Raw genomic sequence first — 25,702 nt, forward strand, 5'->3', positions numbered from 1 at the left:
GCAATTAATCATTTAATTGTAAACTGCAATTAATAATTTAATTGTAATTAAAGCATCACAATTAAATATTCAATTAATTAATTAATTATTTAACTGATTGATGCCCAACACTAGTATGCAACCCGTTTTAATCACTCATTTTTCCGGAAAAGTTTTTGATTACGTCTTAAAAATCTAGTCATACTTTTTAAGCCAAATGCACGTGTTCATTACTCAACAAATGGTTCCCGCAGGCTAAAAACGGTGAAATATTTTTGTAAGAGTGGCTGATATATATATTTTTCTTTATATCTTAATTATTTATAGAAATGTTGTACAATTGAAAATTTTTTAAATTAAAAATATATATCTCATTCAGTCTCTATACAATTAACTAAAGGTACATTACACTTATGATTTTTTCGCGGCGTAAGATAAATTTACACATTTTTTAAGAATTATTTTAAACGAGCAATATATTATATCATCCCACATAGCAATGAATCTCTTTAGGATATCCTATTTTGATCCAAAAAGTAAAATTATTCATAGGATGTTCTTAGGACATTAGTAATTGTCATTAAAGTCCTTAATATATCCTATTCTGATTTGAGAAAAAAATTTTTTTTTTATTACTAATAATATACAAACCCTAACAGCACAAAACGTCCTCAGGACAATCCTGAATCTGTTCTGAATGTCCAGGGACGTGAATAAAATGGGTTTAAAGCGTTACAACATCTCGTGGACGTCCTTAGGACATCCCTAGGAGGTTTGCCGTCTGGATTATAAACACGTCAAATGCATATGATTTTGATAACTCCTATGATTTTTTATCTGCGGGGTTATTCTATTTAGCTATTTGTAAATACTTAAGTTTATGAAAACCATATATTAACTATTTAAAATTTGTGCTTTTGCTTTTTTGATTTTAAAGTTCCAAATTTTTATCTTAAACACAGTACTATTGAGAAACATAAATATTATCGATAGACAAAATAAGTCCATGGATGAAAAAACCTTGATTTACATCCCAATGAGCAAACAATATTTCTAAATGTTTTTTAAATGTTTTTTCAATAACAATTTTTTCATATTTAATTTAATTATTGTATTATATTGGGATATTTCTGGTTGTATTCTAATTTAAACAAATAACAGAAATTATTTCAGATGCTGTTTTGCATTTGTAAAAATCACTAAAAAAACTATAATTTTATATACAGGGTGTCAGGTAACGATCGCCCGTGGTTTCGTGGATTGATAGATCAAGTAAAACTGAGCAGAAAAGTCCTTTACCATTTTTTAATATTTGCCATAGTTAACGAAATAAAAATTAATAAAGTCTGCGAATAAGCGCGTATCACCGCGCTCAAGGACCGCCCGCCGGTCGCCGAGACGTAGGCAACCGCGGCTGTAGGCGCGGCGCTGTGCGGTGAGGAGGGAAAAACAGCTACTGCTTTTCTTTCCTCACCGCACAGCGCCGCGCCTACAGCCGCAGCTGCCTACGTCTCGGTGACCGGCGGGCGGTCCTTGCGCGCGGTGATACGCGCTTATTCGCAGACTTTATTAATTTTTATTTCGTTAACTATGGCAAATATTAAAAAATGGTAAAGGACTTTTCTGCTCAGTTTTACTTGATCTATCAATCCACGAAACCACGGGCGATCGTTACCTGACACCCTGTATATTTATATAAATAATATGCTTTAATTATACAGTTCATATTTTAATAATATATATTTACCTAATTTATTAGTAATATAAACGTATTAGCATAAAGTGTTCACAGATCATCACGAGAGATCCAGTTTACAGCAGTCATAGAAGTCAAGCATCGTACACTGCGGTCACAACTTAGATTGGTGACCGCTTGGGAATTTCCGAGAGAAAATTCCCAAATTTTTTTTTTTGCAAAAAATGTTTTTTAAAATGTTACAAAAATATATAGTTTTGTTCATTGGAATTATTTGGTGCAATAATATTTATGTAAATATTTTGGAAAAATTCATAAAATTAGAAAGTCCTAAAAGTTATTTTAAGACATTCATTAGACATCCTCAGGATCAAATTTGATTATCCAAAGACATCCTGAGGATATCTGAATCCTCAGGAATCTTACGATATCCTAGGGCTCTACATAGCGAACATTCAGACATCCACAGGATATCCTTAGAACCTCTTATGTTTATCTAAAATATCCTCAGGATATTAGAAATCCCTTGACATACATCCGCAGGATATCCTTGGGATCAATTTTTGTTATGTAAAATTTATGCTTACAACTAAATAAGAATAATTAAAAGAAATTACATTATCTCATTGTTTAATTTTTGTTCAGACAATGATTGAAAATGATACATTTTTGTTAAGTTGATTGAATAGTTTTGTTAATGTCAATACTTAAATATAAATTTATTAGGTGTACAACTTTGCTTCCGCCATTTTCCAATAGATGGCGTTAGCGGTATGTCGTGGGGGAAATAAACAGATGTAGACGTCATACAATAAGCTTGGGCATTTGTCAACATAATCCCATCAAAACATTAGTCGATTTGTGTCCGCATCATAAAGTTATTCTTGATTAAAAATGTCAGTTTACGAGCCAAATCTCGTTATTCTCGTTATTTGCGGAAAGTTTTATTTTCTGCCTCAATATGAAGAAATTTGCGGCTGAGGCTCATCGAATGCTTTCAAATACTTATGGCAAGACAAATATTAGTGAAAGAACGTGGTTTCGAGAGTGGTTTCAACGCTTCAAAAACGGTGATTTTGACATCAAAGACCGGCATGGCGGTAGAAGAGAAAAGATTTTTAAAGATGCAAAATTGGAGGCATTATTTCATGAAGACTTGTGTCGAATGCAAGAAGAATTGACAGGATCATTGGGAGTGACTCAACAAACAATTTCAAAACGTTTGAAAGCCATGGGAATGATTCAGAAACAAGGAAATTGTAATGACAAGAACTTTTCAAAAATAATTCATCTCTTTACACCTCATTGGGCTACTTTTAGCCCATTTTTAATCTGTTTCATCATTTCTATGTCCATTTCTTGCTCTCTCAAACACGTGCAGTCTATTGCGAAGAAATATGACAAGTATACATATGAGTAAGCATATGAGTATTTTTAAGTAGATTGTCCGATTAAATAGATTGTTAATATCCTCTTTTACTCACAAGAGAAGGATCAAATAAGATATCAAATATATTTTAGTACTTACCTTCCAATCCATGAATAAGTGACACGATGTAATGTTCAAGTATTCGCAAAAAAAATTTGCATTAAAAATTTCTAGTGCGATATCTTTATGACATCTTTTGTCTTTTTATTATGTAATAATAATTATTACATAATTATTACATAATTATTATGTAATAATAATTATTACATAATAAAATAATTTACTTATTCGTGCAGCTTTAAAATGTGCAATGTGAGTGATAGTGCTAAACGAGTATTTTATACGCGTAGCTGAATATACATCTCAAATTTACACACAGCACGTTTTTACTACACAAAAATACTCATAAGTACAATATTACTACTCAGATACTTGTACACAACCTGTCTTAATCACTTATTTTTTCTAAAAAGTCCCTATTTGCGACTTAAAAGTCGCGACTTAACAAGGTCATACTCATTGAATCAAACGCACAGTTTCATTACTCAAACTAATTGTTTTTGCGGACTAAAAACAGTAAAATGTTTTTGTAAAGACATGACCTCCAAATCGTCATTTGTCGTCATGGCATCATGGAAATAGTTTAATATGACAAAAAATTGATACGTAAATTGTTGTAGATATGTGATAAAACATTATAAAAAAAAGTGAAAATAAATGTTTAATATTAAAATAATAATTTTAATGTTATGTTAAAAAATTTAATCAATGTCACGTTGACATCAATCCGGCCAGATATACTGTATACAGGGTTAAGACTTACTAGCCATCGTAATCTTTGATTAGCCATTTCTACTAGCCATTGTAGAGTCACTCGCGTTTTACACTTTTATGGGAGTATTCCGATTGGACACGTAACGATTGGACACAGCACGATTGGATATGTAATATTGGACACGTAACGATTGGAAACTGCACGATTGGAAACTGCACGATTGAAAACCTAATCTCGAAGAGAAGACTTAAACAAAGTGGGTGCGGGAGGGGCCATAGGCCTACTCCTTTGTACTCCCTCTTGTGTGTGTGTGTGTGTGTGTGTGTGTGTGTGTGCGCGCGCGCGCGCGCGTGTGCGTGTGCGATTGCGTGTGTGTATGTGTTATGTGTTTGTGTTGCATGCTAACTTGACGATGAGGTTAAGTTTCCAATTGTGCGCTGTCCAATTGTGGGGCTTCCAATCGTGCTGTTTCCAGTCGTGCAACTTTCAATCGTGCGGTTTCCAAGCGTTATGTCTCCAATATTACGTTTCTAATTGCGCTATGTCCAATAAGGTGTCACCTTTAAGATCAGTCGTGCACTCTGAATTTTTCACACCGATCTAACTATTAAAATAACAGCCGTTATAAAACGCTACTGTGGCGCCATATTCCCTTACCAACGATATTTTTTTATCGGAGTATAGGCGCGTGTAGTACTCACTGTATCGGTATAGATATCGCAACGCGGGAAATTTTACTCGGACGCGAATGATCCTACAATGGCTAGTAATGGTTAATTTTAATGGTCGTTTCAATATTTTGCCATAAGAAATGACTTTTAAAATCAAAATTACGTTGATGTAACTTTGGCCCTAAATTGATTAGATATTCAGTCAGTAATTTCTCTAAGGGTAAATACTTTCGACTAATGAAATTTACCTTGTATATGTACATGTAATAAATTTAAGATTAATGTACATTTCTACCAACATATGTTGATTTTAATATTGATTTAAGGCTAAATTTGACAACTTTTAGTCAAAAATTAGGTCACTGTTATAATTTTTTTTGAATCTATGAAAAGAATGTAGAAATTTGGAACGTTTGCATATTATTTATTACACTTTAAAAATACAATTGTACAAAAATATGTGTATTTTTTGTAAACAACAAAATTTTAATTAGCGGCCCTCTGACAACAATAAAAAACTTTATGAAGCGTTTACAATCGTTTGTTGAGGGTTTTTTATGAGTTGATACGCTTTCATACTTTGTAAGAACGCTTATGAAACACTGTCGGATTAGAATGCTTTTGAACTTTTATCAAACGTTGTATATAGTTTGATGAAAATTTGGTAACGCTCAAGCAACGCTGTTTAGAATACGCTAGTAAACACTAAAAAAACTTTGTATAGAGAGTTTGCTGCCCGATGTTCAAACGTTTAGCAAACGCTTTTCCCAATGCCGTTTACTAAATGTTTCCCTCCGTTCAAGAAATGCTCATCTTGTAAATCTCTTTCCAATTTTTATTCACATGAGAGGTTAATATTAAAAAGAAAGTTCATTTTCTCCCAAAATTAAATAATATTTTCTTTAAAATAATTAACACTAGCCTTTAACGTTTTTTATTTTTTTACAATTTTACTAAAACTATTATACATTTAAAATTGTCTCTAAATAAGGAATAAAAAAATAACAAATTTACAAATTACAAATTTATAAATTAATTGATTACTATATAAATTAATTTAGAATACATTTCAGGTTAATTATCCCGCTGACAACCAAAAGGTAGTCCACAAACATAAATATTATTAGGTAAATTTATTACAATACATGTTTCTTTGATGAGCGACAGTTTAATACACATCATTTCGTCATTTCTTTTAATTTTGAGAATGTGTCTTAGAGCCACGTAATAGTTTTGATTGAATAAATGAATTTAGAACATTTAACTACTTGTACAAGAATTAAGTAAAATGCTGATAGACAATATTTTATTTTCACAACTTTTTCATCTCTTATTCTATCTTAAGAGATAGGAAAGTAAGAGTCATTGTTTTTCTTTTTATCAACATTTTGTGAGGAAATATGTCTCACACTGTTAGTTATATTCTTAAATTTCATTATTTTTTAATGTACACCAGTTAAATGAAGTTTAAATTCCCTGTAACTAAAAAAAACTATTAATGTATATGTTAATGAGATTTCAGTTTATAACAACTTAAAAATTATGAGTATTGAAATTTAATATACTTTTTATTTACGGATATGAATGACATTTTAATTAACCGTAATTGAAATAACTAATAATGTACACATTTAAGAAATTTGTAACTATATTTTATTCACATATATATATATATATATATATATATATATATATATATATATAAATATATCTTATACTGAAAAAATGTTCGTAGTATCAACGAATGACGATTATTGACTTGAAATTTATTGATACAATAAACTTTTAACTAATATTGTGAATATTACAAAGAATTTTATTAGCCTTAATTTGATTCGTTAATAGAACAAATCACTGTTTATTAATACAATATACTTGACTATATCCCAGGTAACAAGCTAGCGTTATTTGTCGTTATTTTGACTATAAAACAATGTCTTTGATGACATTTTGATATCAAAAAGACGAATAACGTCAGCTTACAATCATAACTTAATGTATAATAACATTTAACTGAACCAATGAAAAAGTTCATTTTTTTAATAAACATGTTCATGGAATCAATAAATTTATCTTATCTGAAGTGTATTATAAAATTCTATAGAAGATTAAATACATTCAACGTGTTAACGCATTATTTTATTAGTTAATAAAGTTTGTTTATTAGCTTAATGACCAAATTCATTGTATGTATTATAGGTATTCTGAAAACAAAATTTGTTAATACAATAAATTTTGTTATTAAAACATTTTTTAAATACATTTATTAATACTACGAACATTTTTTTTCAATGTAAGATTTATCCCATTATTTTAAAACATAAAATATTTAAGTTATAATTAAAGTATGTAGGAAAATTAAAGCATTAGTTTTAAGTTTAAAATTTTGAAAAATAGGACATAATAGCTGAATCTGTAACTCATAAAAAATAGAAATATCTAAGGATAAATAAAAAATTGTTTAAATAAATAAAATTTTTAAGGATAAAGAATCAGAAAGCTAGCGACAGTGTTTGCGCGGCATAAGTGTTTGCTTGTTCAAATCTTCCTGGTCAGTTTAACTTCAAATCAAAATTTTTATTAACGATACCATAAGTGTGCGATTAGCTCAGTCATAGTGTACTAGGTTACCGTTTCGAAATCTTAGGTTCCCGCCGCGCTAATTTGTTTTTAAAAATGTGTAAAATAATCTGTAATTATAATTTGAGAAATAGAAAACATGCAAAACATAAATAGAGATAAAAGTAAAAATAATAAAATCTGCTAAAAAAATTAACAAAAATTTTTTGGTTCATAGTATTACTTTTTAGTTATAAAAACTTTTTGTATAAATTCAAGAATTGAAGCCCAGATTAAAAATTGCTGAACAAACGTTCGCAATTCCATAGCAAATGCTTAACGAACGCTCACAATTCCGTAACAAACGCTTAACGTCGTATAAACGCTCTACAAATTCTGACAAACTATTTACATAAGCGCTTTTCAAACGCTTAACGTTGCAATTTCCTCTCTACAAATTATTTTCTAACCGTTTCCAAAGTCTTAACGAATCCTTACGAAACACTCACGTAAACCTCAAAGAAACGTTTGTAAACGCTTTTATTTTTGGCAGGGCCGTCGTCGATCCGAATAGCTGTTTCAATTTATGTAATTTAATCTTGAACAGGATTACTTAAAAATTGTATGACAAAAGTAGAAACATTTACTAAGGAAATATTAAAATTATTAAAGGATAAGTCACAATGTAAAGTAAAATCGAAAAATTTTAAAACGGCGGGTTATCAAATTTTATTTATTTATTTTTTGAGAGACTTCTGTTAACTTTTAAACGTCTTTCCGCTCATTGTCACGTTTTGATGCGGTTCACTTCGTAATACACCACATTCATATTTCATGGCCATTTATCCTGTAGAGGCTAAATTAGTTATGGAAAAGGACATTTGAATTATTTATACATCATTTCTCACGTAACTTTCGAAGAAAAATTTGTTATTCGTATTGAGGAAGATCCAATTCCCTACCGAAATGTTTGCGCTTTTTGTTAATGTCATTCAAATTGTTAATCAATTACGCACAACTTTCTGTGACAGCTCTCACAGACATTACACTTGAATTTATTTTTGTTTGAAAATTATTTTTATTATGTTATTTAAAGTATAACAATAGACAGTATTATTAAACATTACTTAAATATGTAATACATCTTTAATAAAAGATTTTAATTAATTTATAAATATTAATTTATAAATTAATATATAAATGTACTAATTTTCAAAAATTATATATGAGAACAGTGTAATAAAGAATTTAAGTTGTTAAAAGTTTAATTATCAATAATTAAAATATTCAATATTAATATTTTTATTAAAATTTTTTAAGAAATATCAAAAATATATTGTTAAGTAGATAATTATTATGTAATAAAAAAATATTAATCATTAGTAACTCACAACGATTATGTAGATCAAGAGAATGTCCGACCAACCTTTTTTGCAGGAATAATCGTTATCTTGACGAATTTATATTTGAGATAATCTCGAGTGCTTGCAAATTGCCGTTGTGCGTGTAATATACAGATCGATCGGTCTCGCACAGTGCTTTATTATCTCTCAAATACTTGCAAGTCACTGGCTTGCATATAATACACATAAGTCGATCTAGCTCTGCGCTTTCACTATCACGTCTCTTAAAACCGTTTACAAACGTAATCTAATATTTAGTGATCGTGACGTCAGCTTCCAAAAAGAATATTTTTTGACACTGTAATCAATAGAATTACCCACTTAATAATGAATACGAAGCGATCTCACACTCGTTTTTCGCACGCAAAACATTATTATGTCTCTTGAAACTGAGTATCTCGCTTGCTTTTTCATTTCTGTTGTTAGTTTTTTCGACTCTTCCGCTTGTCACTCTGGAGCGGGGGTAGTAAAACGGTTGTAAATGAGAACCACCGCGTCGTCAGTGTTGAAAATATGAACCGTAGTACATACTTGACAATGACATTTTACGAATAAAAAATTTTAGAGATGAATTTTGCATTACGATGTTTCTGCTTTTAGAGCACACAGAGGAAAAATAAAAATACTATTATTTAATAAGTAAAGGGGAGGAGTATAAAATATCATTTTGTTCTTTTTTTACAATATCTCAGTAATTATTAATGCAACATAATTCTCACCAACTCCAGTTTATTAGCCATAGAATGTGTGAAGCTGGCGTATCATTTCGTGGAAACTCACGAAATGTTGAGAGTTCTGGCTTTATTTACAATAGTTCTATAGTTCCTGATAGAAAAAACAAATAGTTCTGGCCTTTAAAGCGAAAAAAACGTATAGGACAAAGTGAGACGCCAGGTTCACGCAGCGTCTCAGTTTGTCCTGCGTCATTTTCCAGACCCAATTCTTGTAGAATTTTAAAAGATCTATAGTTCTAGATGAGTTCTAGACAGGCTTGGGAAAGTTACTTTGTAAAAATAACTAGTTACAGTTACAGTTTCTGTCTTCCAAAAAATAACTAGTTACCGTTACAAGTTACTGACTTTAAAAAATAACTCGTTACAGTTACAGTTATTGAAAAAGTAACTTAAAGTTACTTTTCAGTTACTTTTCTGTTTTTTTTTTTGGTAATATTATAAAACATTAATAATTTAAATACGAGACTTTTACTGAAGGGCATCCACGTAAAGTCTTTTCTATCTTTAATTGTGTAAAGCGTTATCTACAATAGAGACTTAAGCCTTTAACCTTAAGAAATTAACCAATAATAATTGATTTATAGAAGAATAATCGATTGTGTTTGGCCAATTTCTTAAGGCTAAAGGCTTAAGTCTTTATTATAGTCTTTATTGACGACGCATAATTTGCATGTGACATGTTTACATATATTAAATATTAATTACCTATATGTACAGATGAAAACTATGTGAATTATGTTCTAAATTTTTTGAGGATAAAGGTTGGTTTATAATAGCCGTAATCGTAAGAAATTGGTCAATCATAGTTGATTTATAAAAGAATAATTGACTATGATTGATCAATTTCTTATGGTAACGGCTATTATAAACTAACTTTAAGACTAAGTATAGAATTTAGACTCAAAGGCATTCTTAGTAACCAATTCTCTGCTGGCTGATTATCACACGTATGTACACGATAGACCAGCCAGACGATCACACAACACGCAGTGATTCTTCGCGAGCATCCCGGAATCGTACTTGAATATCCGGGCCCTACAAGTACAGTCGTGAGCTAAAAGGTTGCAACACGTTTTCTTGGATGGTTTTTAGAATGTAGACTTGCTCCTCGATCGGCGAACATAATTGGTTGAATCCACAAGTAAGAACCAATTACGTTCGCCGTTCGATGAGCAAGTCTATATTTTAAAAACCATCGAAGAAAATGTGTTTCAATCTTTTAGCTCACGACTGTATGTACATACAATCGTGTATCTACATGTAAATAACTTGTAACCTATGACTACTGGTACGGGGCTGCCAAATGTATAACATATAACCGTTCATTGTCACGTGTATCTTTCTAGACAGAACTTTTTCTCGGATCACATCATCTCTCATCATATCATCTCTCTCGGATCACATAAGAAGCATAGAACATAGAATTGTCACTGCATCGAGCAACAGTGGCTGCGTTCAGCAAACTCAGTGGTTGAGTGAGCGCTTACTGCTATTAGTGTAATCTTTTAGGTCTAACCAATCACCAATTACATTAAAGCTGCGTTTGAAAACATCAGTTGAGTACCCTCATATATATCATTTTATCCTTGTTGTTTACCGATTGTTAAATAAAGATAAAATGATACACGATGCCACTCGGGTGATGTTTGCAAATGCTATCTAAATTGGCAAATGAGTTTGAAATATATAAAGTAACTATAAAAATAACTATTAATTTAGTTACTAGTTACACAAATAATGTAACTAAGTTAAGTTTATAGTTACAGTTGAAAAAAAGTAACGAAGTTAAGTTACAGTTACCAAAAACAGGTAACTCTAACTGTAACTTCGTTACAAGTAACGAGTTACTTCCCATCCCTGGTTCTAGAAAGAGTTCTAGCGTTTAACATAGTTTATTTAATAAAAAAAAAATTATTATAAAACATTTATTTTATAATATTATGTAATAGAGTTCCGTGTACACAAAAATATTTCTCCTCCAGTTCTGAACGTATCTAAACGCCTTCCGAAGAGTTCCGGTCGATTCCGTTATTTAATATTTAATAAAAAATTATTAACTCCCGCCAAACACGTATTTTGTCATATATGGGTGAGACGCTGGTCTTTATTCGAGAGTTCTGTGTATCAAAAAATATTTTTCCAATAGTTCTTAACGTAAGAAAGCGCTTTCCAAAGAGTTCCGGTCGATTGCATAATTTATTAGTTAATAATAAATTGTTAACTCCCGCCAACACATATTTTGTCATATATGGGTGAGACGCTGGTCTTTATTCGAGAGTTCTGTGTATCAAAAAATATTTTTCCAATAGTTCTTAACATAACAAAGCGCCTTCCGAAGAGTTCCGGTCGATTGCATAATTTATTAGTTAATAATAAATTGTTAACTCCCGCCAAACATTTTGTCATATATGGGTGAGATGCTGCAGCGTCAAATAATAAACTATGTATGGTAAATTATGTATGGCAAAATACGTGTTTGGCGGGAGTTAATAATTTTTTATTAAATATTAAATAATGGAATCGACCGGAACTCTTTGGAAGGCACTTTCTTACGTTAAGAACTATTGGAAAAATATTTTTTGATACACAGAACTCTCGAATAAAGACCAGCGTCTCATCCATATACGAAAAAATACGTGTTTGGCGGGAGTTAACAATTTATTATTAACTAATAAATTATGCAATCGACCGGAACTCTTTGGAAGGCGTTTAGATACGTTCAGAACTGGAGGAGAAATATTTTTGTGTACACGGAACTCTATTATATAATATTATAAAATAAATGTTTTATAATAATTTTTTTTTTACTAAGTAAACTATGTTAAACGCTAGAACTCTTTCTAGAACTTATCTAGAACTATAGATCTTTTAAAATTCTACAAGAATTGGGTCTGGAAAATGACGCAGGACAAACTGAGACGCTGCGTGAACCTGGCGTCTCACTTTGTCCTATACGTTTTTTTCGCTTTAAAGGCCAGAACTATTTGTTTTATCTATCAGGAACTATAGAACTATTGTAAATAAAGCCAAAACTCTCAACATTTCGTGAGTTTCCACGAAATGATACGCCAGCTTCACACACACCCATAGAATTCTATCAATCACTCTATACGTAGAAGATCATCGGGTGTATGAAACAAACATAATTTACATTTTACTGAAGAGGAAAAAAAGGATGCGTTGTTGGAATAGCAAGAGAGTGTGGAATACCAACAACTAACTTCATGAAAGGTTTTTCATTCATGAAAAAATATAAATTAATAACTTTACAAAGATTCTACACACAAATAAGTGCCACAAAAGAAGGTTGCACAAACATTTTATAAAATGTATGGACTATTCCGCATAAAGCGGAAGTCATCTCTTAGAAATTTTTTAAAATTTTGCACATTTGTAGTATTCTGGGAAATACAATTTTGTGCCAAAAGATTTTTTGTAATTGCAAAATTAATTGAGATATAATCATTTAAAAATTTGACTTGCATTTTGTTTAAAAATTTATAACTCTGTTGCTAATAACAATAGCTCAATTCTTTCTTTTTCATTTCCGCGGAAAATGTTTTAGTTTACAAGAAAAATATTAATATTGCAAAAAAATTTTTTTTAGCGTTTAACAATAAAATTTTTAACAATTTTTTAAACAATTGGGGAGAAAATAGAAAAATCTGGAAAAATAATTTTTATACAGGGTGTCAGGTAACTACCGCCCGCGGCGCTGTGCGGTGAAGAGGGAAAAGCAGCAGTAACTGCTTTTCCCTCCTCACCGCGCTGCGCCTACAGCCGCGGCTGTCTACGTTTCCGCGACCGGTGGGCGGTTCTTGCGCGCGGTGATACGCGCTTATTCGCAGACTTTATTAATTTTTTTTTCGTTAACTATGGCAAATATTAAAAAATGGTAAAGGACTTTTCTGCTCAGTTTTACTTGATCTATCAATCCACGAAACCACGGGCGGTATTTACCTGACACCCTGTATACTTTAAGTCTTTTTAGTTTAGGAAGCTAGAAAAATAGCTTATGAAAAAATTTTAAAGAAGTGTTTTGCCTTGTTTTAAAAAAAAAATTTTTTAAGTTATTGATACGTAGAAATTTTCTTGACTTTCACATGATGGGCGCGACGTTATGTTGTTACCGAACGCAGAACAGACAATAGCTTCAGCGAATGCAAAATTGTTTCATTCTCGGATTAATGTGTTACATGCAAAATTAAGCAATTATATTTTGCAATAAGATAATAACTTCAACGTTATAAACGGTTTTACATAATTATATTTATAATGCTTAATACTTACAAAGGGAGAATCAGGTGAGTCACCCTGGGATTTTGATCCCAATTTTTTTAGTTATTCCGGAGACGAAAAAAAAGTTTACGTCTCCCGACGTTTGATCGAATAGGCCTTAGTTTCGAAATAATAAATTTGTGAAAATTGGCCATATCGCGGCGCGCTATATGAGCCTTCCCGGTAAGTGTTCTCCCAACCAGTGCAGTCGGCTCCGTGCGTTAGGTGCTCGCTTTACAAACGTAAGATCCGGGTTCGCTCCCAGATGTGTGCAATATTTTTTTTTTATTTTTTAATAAATATATTTATTTATCTTGAGAATATTGATATAGTATGCAAATTTCTAAAATAGAAAATTTAATTTAATATCACTTTCTAAATATTAATTTAAATTTAATTTGAATTCAAGTAATAATATTTGAAATAATAAATAGGTAATAATAACAATAATATATAAGTTATTTGAAATGGATAACATATAAAAGCAACGTATTTAAATTTTCAAATTGTTTAATTTAAAATTTAATTGGAAATAATATTAACAGTATTTTAAAATTCTAGTTTTTAAAATAATTATTCGTAGAAAAAGAATACCAGTGTTAAATTTAAACAATTTGAAAATTTAGATAGGTTTTTTTTATATGTTATCCATTTCAAATAACTTATATATATTATTATTATTACTTATTTATTATTTCAAATATTATTACTTGAATTCAAATTTCCTTCAAATTAAATTTAAATGAATGTTTAAACAGTGATATTAAATTAAATTTTCTATTTTAGAAATTTGCATACTATATCAATATCACCAAGATAAATAAATACACTTATTAAAAAAAAAAAAAAATATTGCACACATCCGGGAGCGAAACTGGATCTTACGATTGTGAAGCAAGCACCTAACGCACGAAGCCGACTGCACTGGTTGGGAGAACAGTTACCGAGAAGGCTCATATGGCGCGCCGCGGTATGGCCAATTTTCTCAAATTTATTATTTTGAAACTAAGGCCTATTTGATCAAACGCCGGGAGACGTAAACTTTTTTTTCGTTTCCGGAATAACTAAAAAAATTGGGATCAAAATCCCAGGGTGACTCACCTGATCCTCCCCTTGTTAGTATTTATATACCTACTATTTTGTTAATTATTGATTTAAAAAAATATAAAGTATCTAATGAAGTTTGCCCGTGGTCTTGTGGGTTGATAGAGCACGTCAAACTGAGCAGAAAACTCCTGTACCATTTTTCAATATTCACAATAGTTATCGAGATAAAAATGAGTAAAGTTGGCAAATGAGCGCGTACTTTCTCTACTCACTGCACGCGGGGGCCACGCGGAGATACGTACTCATTCGCCGACTTTACTAATTTTTATCTCGGTAATTATTGCGAATATTGAAAAATGGCACAGGACTTTTCTGCTCAGTTTGACTTGCTCTATTAACTCACAAGACCACAGACAAACTTCATCTGACACCCTGTATAATATATATTAAATAATGCATTTGCAAGTTATTATTAATAATTAATTTACAAAATATTATATAAATAATAATTAATAAAAAAAGACTTTACTAACAATAAATCCTACACGCTATTGTTTGTTTTATGTCTTGTAACAACACAACATTGCACCACGCCCGCTCATCGCGCCCCACCGTGCTGAGAGTCGAAAAATTTCCACGCATCAATAACTTAAATAATTTTATTCTCAAAAACGAGACTTCTTTGGAATTTTTTTCTAAGCTGTAGAAAAACTCAAAGTATATAAAAATTATTTTTCTAGATTTTTCGATTCTCTCTTCAATTGTTTAAAAAACTGTTAGTCTGTTATTAAATAAATACTAAAAAAATTTTTTTTTGCAATATTTATATTTTTCCTGTAAACTAGAACATTTTCGGAAAAAAAAAAAAAGAAATTAAGCTATCGTTATTAGCAACAGAGTTGTGATTTTCTAAATAAAATGTTAGTCAAACTTTTAATTGTTTATATCTTGATTAATTTTGCAATTAAAAAAAAATTTAGTAATTGTGCACAATAGGAGACCCTCTGATTATGTGGACCTTGACATATGTTATAGAGGCAAGGATACTGAACAACTTTTCCTTATAATAATTGGCGCCTTCGTCTAGTTTTCGAAATATACTTAGAGAAAGAAAAAAAAATAGTTTTGTTTAATTATTTCAGAAAATATTTATTTTAGAAAAAAATGTGTCAAATAAAAAATAAAGCTTATAAACAACTCTACAAATAAGATTCTATACATATTTTACCTAGCTCTAATACTTTAGGAGTTATAATTAAAAAACCATTTTAAAAAAACTGACAAATTCAAATTTTTACATGTCGTACAGAAAACGCGTGGACGGAGGAGGGGCGGAGCCCCTCTCCCTGTACTTCCTCTGCGTATTTTTTCTAACCTAACCCACCCCGTCTTAGTTGTTCTAATGACGTGGTGGGTGGAGGGTGGACTATAATTTCAAATCTAATATCGCAACATGATCAATTAGATATCCTCGGCCAAATTACAATTAAAATAGTATTAGGTTAGATTAGGTTAGAAAAAATACAGGGAGGAGGTGCGGAAAAGGGCTGGAATCCCTTCCCCGCCCAGGCATCTACATTTCACTAAAAACTACTCAAAATAAAAAAAAATTATTTTAAAATAGTTTTTCTACTATAACAACTACAGTATTAAAGTTAGGTAAAATATGTATATAACTTTTTTTATAGAGCTTATTACGAGCTTCATTTTTTGTTTGACACATTTTTGTAAAATAAACGTTTTTTGAAAAAATTAAGAAAAACTGTTTTTTCTTTCTCTAAGTATATCTTGAAAACTAGACGAAAAAGCTAATTAGTTTATAAGAAAAAGTTGTTCAGTATCCTTGCCTCTGTAACATATGTTAAGGTCAACATGATTGCTGGGTCCCCTATTGTGCACAATTACTAAAATTTCTTTGGCAGAAAATTTTATATTTTGAAGTACAACAAAATGTTAAAAATTTTTGAGAGATGACTGATTTGCTTCATGCGGCTATTGCCCATATTCAAAAAAAGTAATTTTTTTGGCTTAAAAAATTGTTTAAATAGAATTAAAAATTTTTTATTATAAAATAATTTTTTTGCTTCTAATAAACATTATACATCCTTTACAATGGAATTATATAATCGCAAAAGAGATACTCGTGTATGCACATGGCGAATGACCGTATTCTATATAGTCACAGTCCACATGTAACATGACTTTATTTGTCGAATTCATACACACATTACTATACACGTTAAATTCAATAATATTATTTAAAATTTATATTCAAAGCCTTCAAGTTAGATTAAAGTTAAAACATTAATATGTAATATTCTTCTCAAAATTACGTAAAGAGTGTACACCTCTCTAAAAATTTCTGCTACCTGCAAAACTGAAATTCAATTTTTATAAAAACACAGCAAACACTAATAACCAGTAATAATTTTACAATGTTTAAATAAACTGTAACGAAGTAATTTTAACAGGTACTCTTAGAATTCAACGCAAATTATAAGAGATATCATAATATTCCATCCCAGGTATATTGCATAACCGCCGTCCTTCCTCTACATCCAAGCTATCGATCGAGCTAGATTTTGACTGGTTTAACCATTATTGAAATGTGATAATTTCTAGTCGCCGACTTGCCAAAAGAAATACTTCGGGAGGAAAGGGAAGGGTCTCGCGTTTCTCGCGTTGCGCGTTTATATGACGCAAAGCACTACCGTATTTCTTGTAAAATCAAAGTTGTTACTACCAACATTTAAATTGGCCGAATAATATGATTTTATGCGACCGTGTTGCCTCAATGTATTGTTACGTTCAGCAGGCCATATCCCACACAACACATGGACGTCCCCGGACGTCCAATACATGTCCACAAAAGTCCTTGTAATGTCCTAGTATCTCGTACGTCCATAGGACGTTCCAAAGACGTCCGAAGGACATCCTGATTTATCATAGCTGCAGTATGACGTTTGTAGGACATCTGCAGGATATATTTGGGATGATTCGTAATATTTAACATATTATGTATATTAAACATGTTTCCAACATACATAATAAATATACATTCGAAATTGCGTTGTTCTTTATATTAAATAAGACATTTTGAAGATGTTCTAAGGACATCCTTTAAATGTCTAGCAGATATTGGTGGTACGTTCCGAAAAGGTCCGCTATATACATATATGTCAACGAAGTTGAGTATTTTTATTATTATCATCATTATCATTATTATTATAACACAAGAATTTTATAAATTATAAAATTATAAAGATAATTTTTTGTGTTAAAAAATATTTAACAAAAGATATATTTAACCATATATAAACATAAACTACAAATTTTGATGATATGAGAAGCTTTAATATACAGTATATAGCTTTTTAATAAAATAAATTATTCGTTAATATTTAATATTTCATTATATATAATATTTAAATTATGTAATACTTAATACATATGTATAATACTATTACGATTAATTTAATACGCTATTTAATGGCTATTTTATTTGTGAGGAAAATCCTACTCAAAATATAAATAAATAATAACGTATATTATATCAAGTAAAATTTTTCTTGGAAAAAACGTTTTGGAACGTAAACTTAAAATATAAAGAAAGTAATTATACGAGGTGTGTTCAAAAAGTATCGCGAATTTTGAATTTTCGCGGGTTACGTATATTCGAATTTCGATCTTTTTGTGGCGTTATGTTGGTACTCATGTCTCTCACTTATGCCGACAAGCTCGGCCATTTTGAATGTTCACTTAATTGTTGACAGCTGCTTTGCTTGCACGTGTTTTGGATCGTCTTCGACTTTTACCTATTCAAAAAAATGGATCAAAGAACCTGTATCAAATTTTGTGTGAAAAACGAAATTAAGTGCGCGGATGCATTCCGAATGTTGACTGTGGCATACGGAGAAGCTACCTTGGACCGAAGCAACGTTTATCGGTGGTACAAAATGTTCTCAGAAGGCCGAGAAGATGTGAACGACGAAGAGCGTGCCGGACGCCCGAGCATTCAACAATAGACGAAAAAATTAATGAAGTGGAGAAAATGGTATTGGCCAATCGTCGAATCACCGTTAGAGAAGTTGCTGAGGACCTAAACATATCGATTGGCTCGTGCCATTCGATTTTTATCAATGATTTGGGCATGAGACGGGTCGCCGCGAAATTCGTACCAAAATTGCTCAATTGCGACCAAAAACAGCATCGCATGAACATTGCTAATGAGATGTTGGACTCTGTCCGCGACGACCCAAATTTGCTCCAGAGGGTCATAACTGGTGACGAATCGTGGGTTTATGGTTATGACGTGGAAACCAAAGCTCAATCATCTCAATGGAAGCTGCCGCACGAACCAAGACCGAAAAAAGCGCGCCAAGTTCGGTCGAATGTGAAAGTTTTGCTGACAGTTTTCTTCGATTGCAGGGGCGTGGTGCATCATGAGTTCTTGCCACAGGGTAGAACGGTCAATAAGGAATATTACCTGCAAGTTATGCGCAATTTGCGCGAAGCAATCCGCCAGAAACGCCCGGATTTGTGGAAGAACAAAAATTGGCTTTTGCACCACGATAACGCCCCTGCTCACACATCGTTGCTTGTGCGCGACTTTTTGGCCAAAAACAACACACTAATGATGCCGCAGCCACCGTATTCCCCAGATCTGGCCCCCTGTGACTTTTTGTTGTTCCCTAAACTGAAGAGGCCCATGAAAGGACGACGTTACGCTACGCTTGACGAGATAAAGACGGCATCGAAGGAGGAGCTGAACAAGATAAAAAAAAATGATTTTTTGAAGTGCTTCGAAGATTGGAAAAACCGTTGGCACAAGTGTATAATATCTCATGGGGATTACTTTGAAGGGGACAAAATAGATATTCATGAATAAATAAATAATTTTTGAAAAAACACAAAATTCGCGATACTTTTTGAACACACCTCGTACATCTAGCAGCAAGGTATATATATTTGATTTACAGAATCATATCTGTTTACATGATTCTGTGAATCAAATACATGTATACATTAAAATTCGATTTAATTATAATTTATGAAATCCTGTAATTTTGGATTGAAATGAATTTAACAAGTGAGTGCTGGCACCACCGCTAGGCGGTCACGCCGCGAGAGATCTTCTCGTGAGTCGAATGTGGCCACGGGCGTTATATCTAGGCGCCACCGCGGCCGACTCCCCAGCTCATAACTTCAGTAAGACTTTTAGGAGCTGTTTGTTGTAACCTCGAGACGAATACTCGCTCTCAGTCTTTTCAAATGTGACGTGTGTGTGGAACGCTGTTCCACATAAATTTTTATAATTTTTACATGTAAATAACAATTTGTATTGTTATTTAATCTTGTACAAAAATTAAATATTTAATTCAAATTTAATCTTGTTTTTAGTCTTTTTTAACGAAAAGGATACAAGAAATATTTTTTTGTAAATTAAACATTTATAACGTTTTATATTAATGTATTCTGGTTTAATAAATTTATCTGGGTTCCGATTTTATAATATTTTCAATCTGTCTTTACACCATATTTTTGGTGCAGAAATCTCGATTGATTCGGATTACTTTTTTTTTTAATCGGTTTTAATCGCACATTTTCGGTAGGGTTAATACTACTTTTACTAATAAATATCATTTTTTACTAAATAAAGTCCTAATCGCGCAATATAAAATAATGTCCAAACAACATCCATAAAAGTCCTTTTTATGTCCTGCTGAGACGTCCTAATGACGCCCATTTGACGTCAGAAAGCGGTACATTGTACGTCTGAAGGACGTTTCCTAGACGTCTACAAGACACAATTGGTATGTCATCTGGACGTCAAGACATGTCCGACCGCAACGTCCATCTAAAGGACATCCTTGTGTTGCGTGGGATGTTCTTAAACAACTCGAATACGTAAAATGTTTTGCAGACATAATTTGCACACCTTAGAGATGCAATTGAACATCGACTTATTAGACTGTTTTACATTTCTAAGGTATGTAAATTATGTCTGTAAAACCAAAAGAAGTAGAATTAGGCCTTAACTCACTTTTAATTTTTTCTAATTTTAAGAAGTAAAAAGAATAAAAAGCAATTAAATCAAAATCGCGCGTCGTGTGTGCGTCCGACATCACTATGGAGGCCGGGAAAGAAGAACACCGAGTTGTAGTGCAGTTTTCGATTGCGGAAGGGATGTCAGGAAGTGGAATTCATGCCCAAATGTCTGCTGTGTATGGCGAACACAGTATATCACGTGCGCGTGTGTTTGCGTGGAATAAACGATTTTCTCAAATTTGTTTATTCCACGCAAACACACGCGGACGTAACACCTCTTCCGCAGTCAAAAACCGCACTAAACCTTGCTGTTCTTCTTTCCCGACCTCCATAGTGATGTCGGACGCACACACGACGCGCTAACCTCACTTTAAGCATGTCTAAAGGTGCAGTTACATACATACGTCATGCGTCGAGCGTCGAGCATCGAGTTGCGTAGAAGATTATTGCGCAGTTTTTTGATGCTAGAAAAGCAAATAAGTGAAATTGCGTTGTAAATAAAAGAAGTTATGTTTGATGCATAAACATTTTTTAACATATTATAACCGAAAATTTATAAAATATATATTTCAATATTCTATATATGCAACATTAACTATAGATTGTCAGTATTAGCAATAAATATCGGAACATTGCCTCAATGAAATTGTCCTTGACGCTCAATGCTCGACACTCCTATGTAAAAGCGCCTATGGCTTCTGCGTCAAGAAGCTGCGCCAAGCTGCGCAATAACCACTGCGCAACTCGACGCTCGACGCACGACACTTGCATGTAACTGCACCTTAACAAACAAATGACAGAGCGGTGAACTTTCGTGCCGTTCTCCCCTAATTTCCAATAGAGGGCACGTCCATAAACATAGCAAAAAGGGTTACCAACCTCCGCGCCATGCTCGTTATACAGTCTGTCTCGTTTTCATTTGTCTGACCCTAATAGTAATCAAAACATGGTAACACAAGAAAACTTTAACATATGGACACACAATTTTTTACTGTGTACATTAGTAAAAATAAACAATAATCTTGCATTTATTTCGATATAGAATAATTTAATGTAACAACTAACATTAAAATGACAATTAAGATCACCGTCGTAGTACGAGATATTTTGCAGTCATGGTGCTATCATTTTGTTATTATTTTGATGACTCATTTTGGCATCATGTTCCTGATCAATTTGATGGTATATTGGCGTCATTTTAACTAGAACAGTTTTCAGCGCTTGTTATCGAGCACAAACGATCGATTATAGGTTCATAATGCATCGTACATATTGTATGTATCACATTCGTAACGAAATTGTGTAGCGGTGGGAGGTCGACACATTGCAAAATAAATAATAAAAACGTGAAAATTTAAAATCCGATACCCGGTGATGCAGAATAGACTGCAAGCTATAAAAATTCAAAATAACCGATGACAGATGTACCTCCGGAATCGATTTGGTGTCGTTATATTTGCACTCAACAAAAAACGAGGGAGAAAATCTAAAAGGACAATATATCGCCTTTGAAGGGAGGTATTTATGAGTTCAGAGATCTAAGAAAAGATGATTCTTTACAAGAGAGATAAAAGGAAAATATATTTACCTAGTCCAACATTGGAAACACGTAGACCGCTTTTGCCCAGGTTGCGGTAGCGAATACCTGGCGAGGGATGTTGTAAACGTTGCGCTTGTGCGGCAATACAGCTAGTTAATAGCTGTTCTTTTGTTCCCGTCGTGTTGCTGCAGTGCACGCCCGAGTCTACGCCGCCACCGCCACCGCCGCCGCCGCCGCTACCGTTGAACTCTTCCATGCAATCCAAACTTGCGATAGGTGCACGACAGCTGCGCATAAGGTACAAGAGTCATCACATATCGATGTCGATATATATTGCTGCATAGATAACATTCAACAAATAAAGCCATTTTGCTATTATTGTAAACTTTTTTAATATAATTAGTTCATACATTCAGATTTGGCAAGAACTAAAGCATAAAGCAATTGCATTAAAGAATCTTGCAACAGTTGCAAAACTGCTTTTTTTGCTGAACGCAGCTATAGCCTTTTGCAAAGGAAAAGTAGTAATAATCACGATAAAGCGAGCAATACATTAATTTTGGCAATACATTAATTAATTCCGTAAATTCAAAAGTGTTTGATATTGTGTGACTACGATATTATAAAATAAGGTTCTTGTACACAAGCATGAATGAACCAAATCTTATTGAGTGACCAAAAAATATCGGAGTTCTTGTTTTGTCACACTTAATTCCCTTACGATTTAAAGTATCCATCCATTAAAATAATCTATTAAAGTAATCTATAGCATTTGTCGGCAATATAGTGATAAAATCATAAAAATACGTGAATTACTTTAAATTGCAATATCTTGGTAAATATTTAAAGTAAGATAATTTTTTTTATTAAAGGGGTTTTTAGGGAGAGTAAAGTCCGTACTTTAAGATAGTATTAATAATTACATTTATCAATATTTTTATTAGGTGCTGAAAGACTACAAATTTCAAGATTTTGAATATCTAAAATATATTCAAAGCTGTCCACGCCTTTGAGTATTAAATTGAAGAAAGGTGAAATTAAAGTACCTTACAGTAGAGAATTTATCTTATAAAACTCTTTTTAAATTTTTTTTACGTAAATTATTTGTTTACTAATTATAGTTTAAAAATTGGAGTTTAAAAATATACTGAGAAAAAGTGATCCCTTAATTCTTTGGACAGTGTATTTCATAAATACGAGGGGCGATCCAAAAGTAAGGTTACAAAGCCTGCAGTGAAGAGAAAACGTTTTATTCAGAAAAATCAATATATCTACATTGAATTATATCCCTAACATTATTTTTTAACATAGTCGTCATAGCTGTTTAAGCATTTATTGCTTTGTGAGATGAGGTTAAAAATTCCCTTTTTATAAATTTGGGCCCTTGCTCTTTCAGCCAAGTTTTTGCGAAGTCTTTCACCCTTTTTTTCGAAGTGAATCAATCGTCAGCCTCCTAAGTGCTCCTCGAAGTGAGGGAATAGGTAAAAACTTAAAGTGAAGTCCGGGCTGTAGAGAGGGTGGTTGATGACGTCTCACAAGGGCACCACACACAACCCGGGTCACCGATTTTGATGAAACTTTACAGTTATGTAGTATTAGTATAGAAGTACTAAATGCTAAACGGAGACGATGCACTACTCAACCGTTGACGTGAAATCGTTGTTTGAATTTCACCATATAGCTTTAATACCGTAATATTGAAGGAGTTTGGCAAGTAGCAGCGTGGTGTGGCGGACAGCGCGAGCGCCTATAGTTTTGCAGGTCGCGGCCGTCGCGGGTTCGAGTCCACAAGTTTTTTTTTTTCTTTTACCCAGTACTCTTATTGTTACAATATATATATATATATATATATATATATATATATAATAAAATATATAATAAATAATACACAGATATAGATATAATAATACGCAAAAAATCTTCTCTGCATTCGAACTTTTGTTAGTTTACTTTATATACATATATATATATATATATATATATATATATATATATATATACACACATAGATTTATATGGATGGCGAGATATTTATATGATATATTTGATTGTGAGAGTTAATATGCATATTTATTTATGTGTAAGTACAAAAACAATTACAAATGAATTTATTCGTCGTCTTGCTCTGTAATTTTGCACACTTTCGGGTGATAATAATCATAAAAACAAGTAAAACATAAAACTGATTTACACCACGAACATTTTATAAATCCAATTTAAATCCAATTTTTTTTTTTATTTATTATATATTTTATTATATATATATATATATATATATATATATATATATATATATATTGTAACAATAAGAGTACTGGGTAAAAGAAAAAAAAAAAAACTTGTGGACTCGAACTCGCGACGGCCGCGACCTGCAAAACTATAGGCGCTCGCGCTATTCGCCACACCACGCTGCTACTTGCCAAACTCCTTCAATGTTACGGTATTAAAGCTATATGGTGAAATTCAAACAACGATTTCACGTCAACGGTTGAGTAGTGCATCGTCTCCGTTTAGCATTTAGTACTTCTATACTAATACTACATAACTGTAAAGTTTCATCAAAATCGGTGACCCGGGTTGTGTGTGGTGCCCTTGTCAGCAAACCACAACGCTGTTGAAGCAGTTCCGCTGGGACGTCATTGACGGGAAGGTTCCGATAGCGCACAGTACTATTGCACACAAGCCACTCACAACCACTCACAGCGCTTGAACAGAAGAATATCACTAGGCACCAGCCGCTGTGATTGGCTGTGTGCAATAGTACTGTGCGCTATCGGAACCTTCCCGTCATTGACCACCCTCCCTACAGCTCGAACCACGCTCCAAGTGACTTTCACCTGTTCCCTTACTTCAAGGAGCACTTAGGAGGCTGGTGATTCACTTTGAACAAGGAGGTAAAAAATTTTGCAAAAACTTGGCTGAAACAGCAAGGGCCCAAATCTTATGAGAAGGGAATTTTTAACTTCATCTTACAAAGCGACAAATGTTTAAACAGCTAAACGACTATGTAAAAAAATAATGTTAGGAATATAAATCAATATATACCCCCCCCCCATAATCTTGACCTTGAGATAAAATTCATTGGAGCGAGGTTTTTCCAATATGCAATAAAAATTAACAGTTCCCGTATAAAAAATTCAAGTCGACTTTCATAACACTATCCAAGGTCATTCGTATACGCTCATGTCATTTATTATTTGGTCTGTAACAACTTTGAAACATTTTTTTTAAATAATTACTTCCCTCGTTTATAAAGGGTCGGTTTTCCATTTTATTTTTCAACGGATACCCGCTAAACAAAATCATGTTGCAACGACGTTTCTGTAATGTTACGTTATAGCCATGCGACGTTTTGCGTTTTGTCGCATAAACGTTTCGGTAACGTTCAAGCAACCAGAAATGTCCCGATTCAATTACCTTACATATGCGACATCACATTTCCAACGTTTCTGCTATGTTTTTAAAACTTGCATACAATGTTAGGGAAACGTTACCCAAGCAAGTAAAAATATTTAAAATATGCTTTTTAAATCAAAAGAGAAT

The 25,702-nt window shown here is 32.3% G+C and overlaps 1 protein-coding gene across 2 annotated transcripts in view; it reads right to left on the reverse strand.

The window, feature by feature from the left end:
* The window catches only part of LOC113005328 (voltage-gated potassium channel subunit beta-2), a 147,362-nt gene that overhangs the window by 90,566 nt on the left and 31,094 nt on the right, over window positions 1-25,702 (reverse strand). For both annotated transcript variants that reach the window (XM_039452048.1, XM_039452049.1), the window contains one exon: window positions 22,208-22,446. In XM_039452048.1, coding sequence (XP_039307982.1) covers window positions 22,208-22,446 — 239 coding nt within the window. The remainder of the gene's footprint in view (window positions 1-22,207; window positions 22,447-25,702) is intronic.

The sequence above is a fragment of the Solenopsis invicta genome, chromosome 7, assembly GCF_016802725.1.
Source record: "Solenopsis invicta isolate M01_SB chromosome 7, UNIL_Sinv_3.0, whole genome shotgun sequence".
In the NCBI taxonomy this organism is placed as follows: Eukaryota; Metazoa; Arthropoda; class Insecta; order Hymenoptera; family Formicidae; genus Solenopsis; species Solenopsis invicta.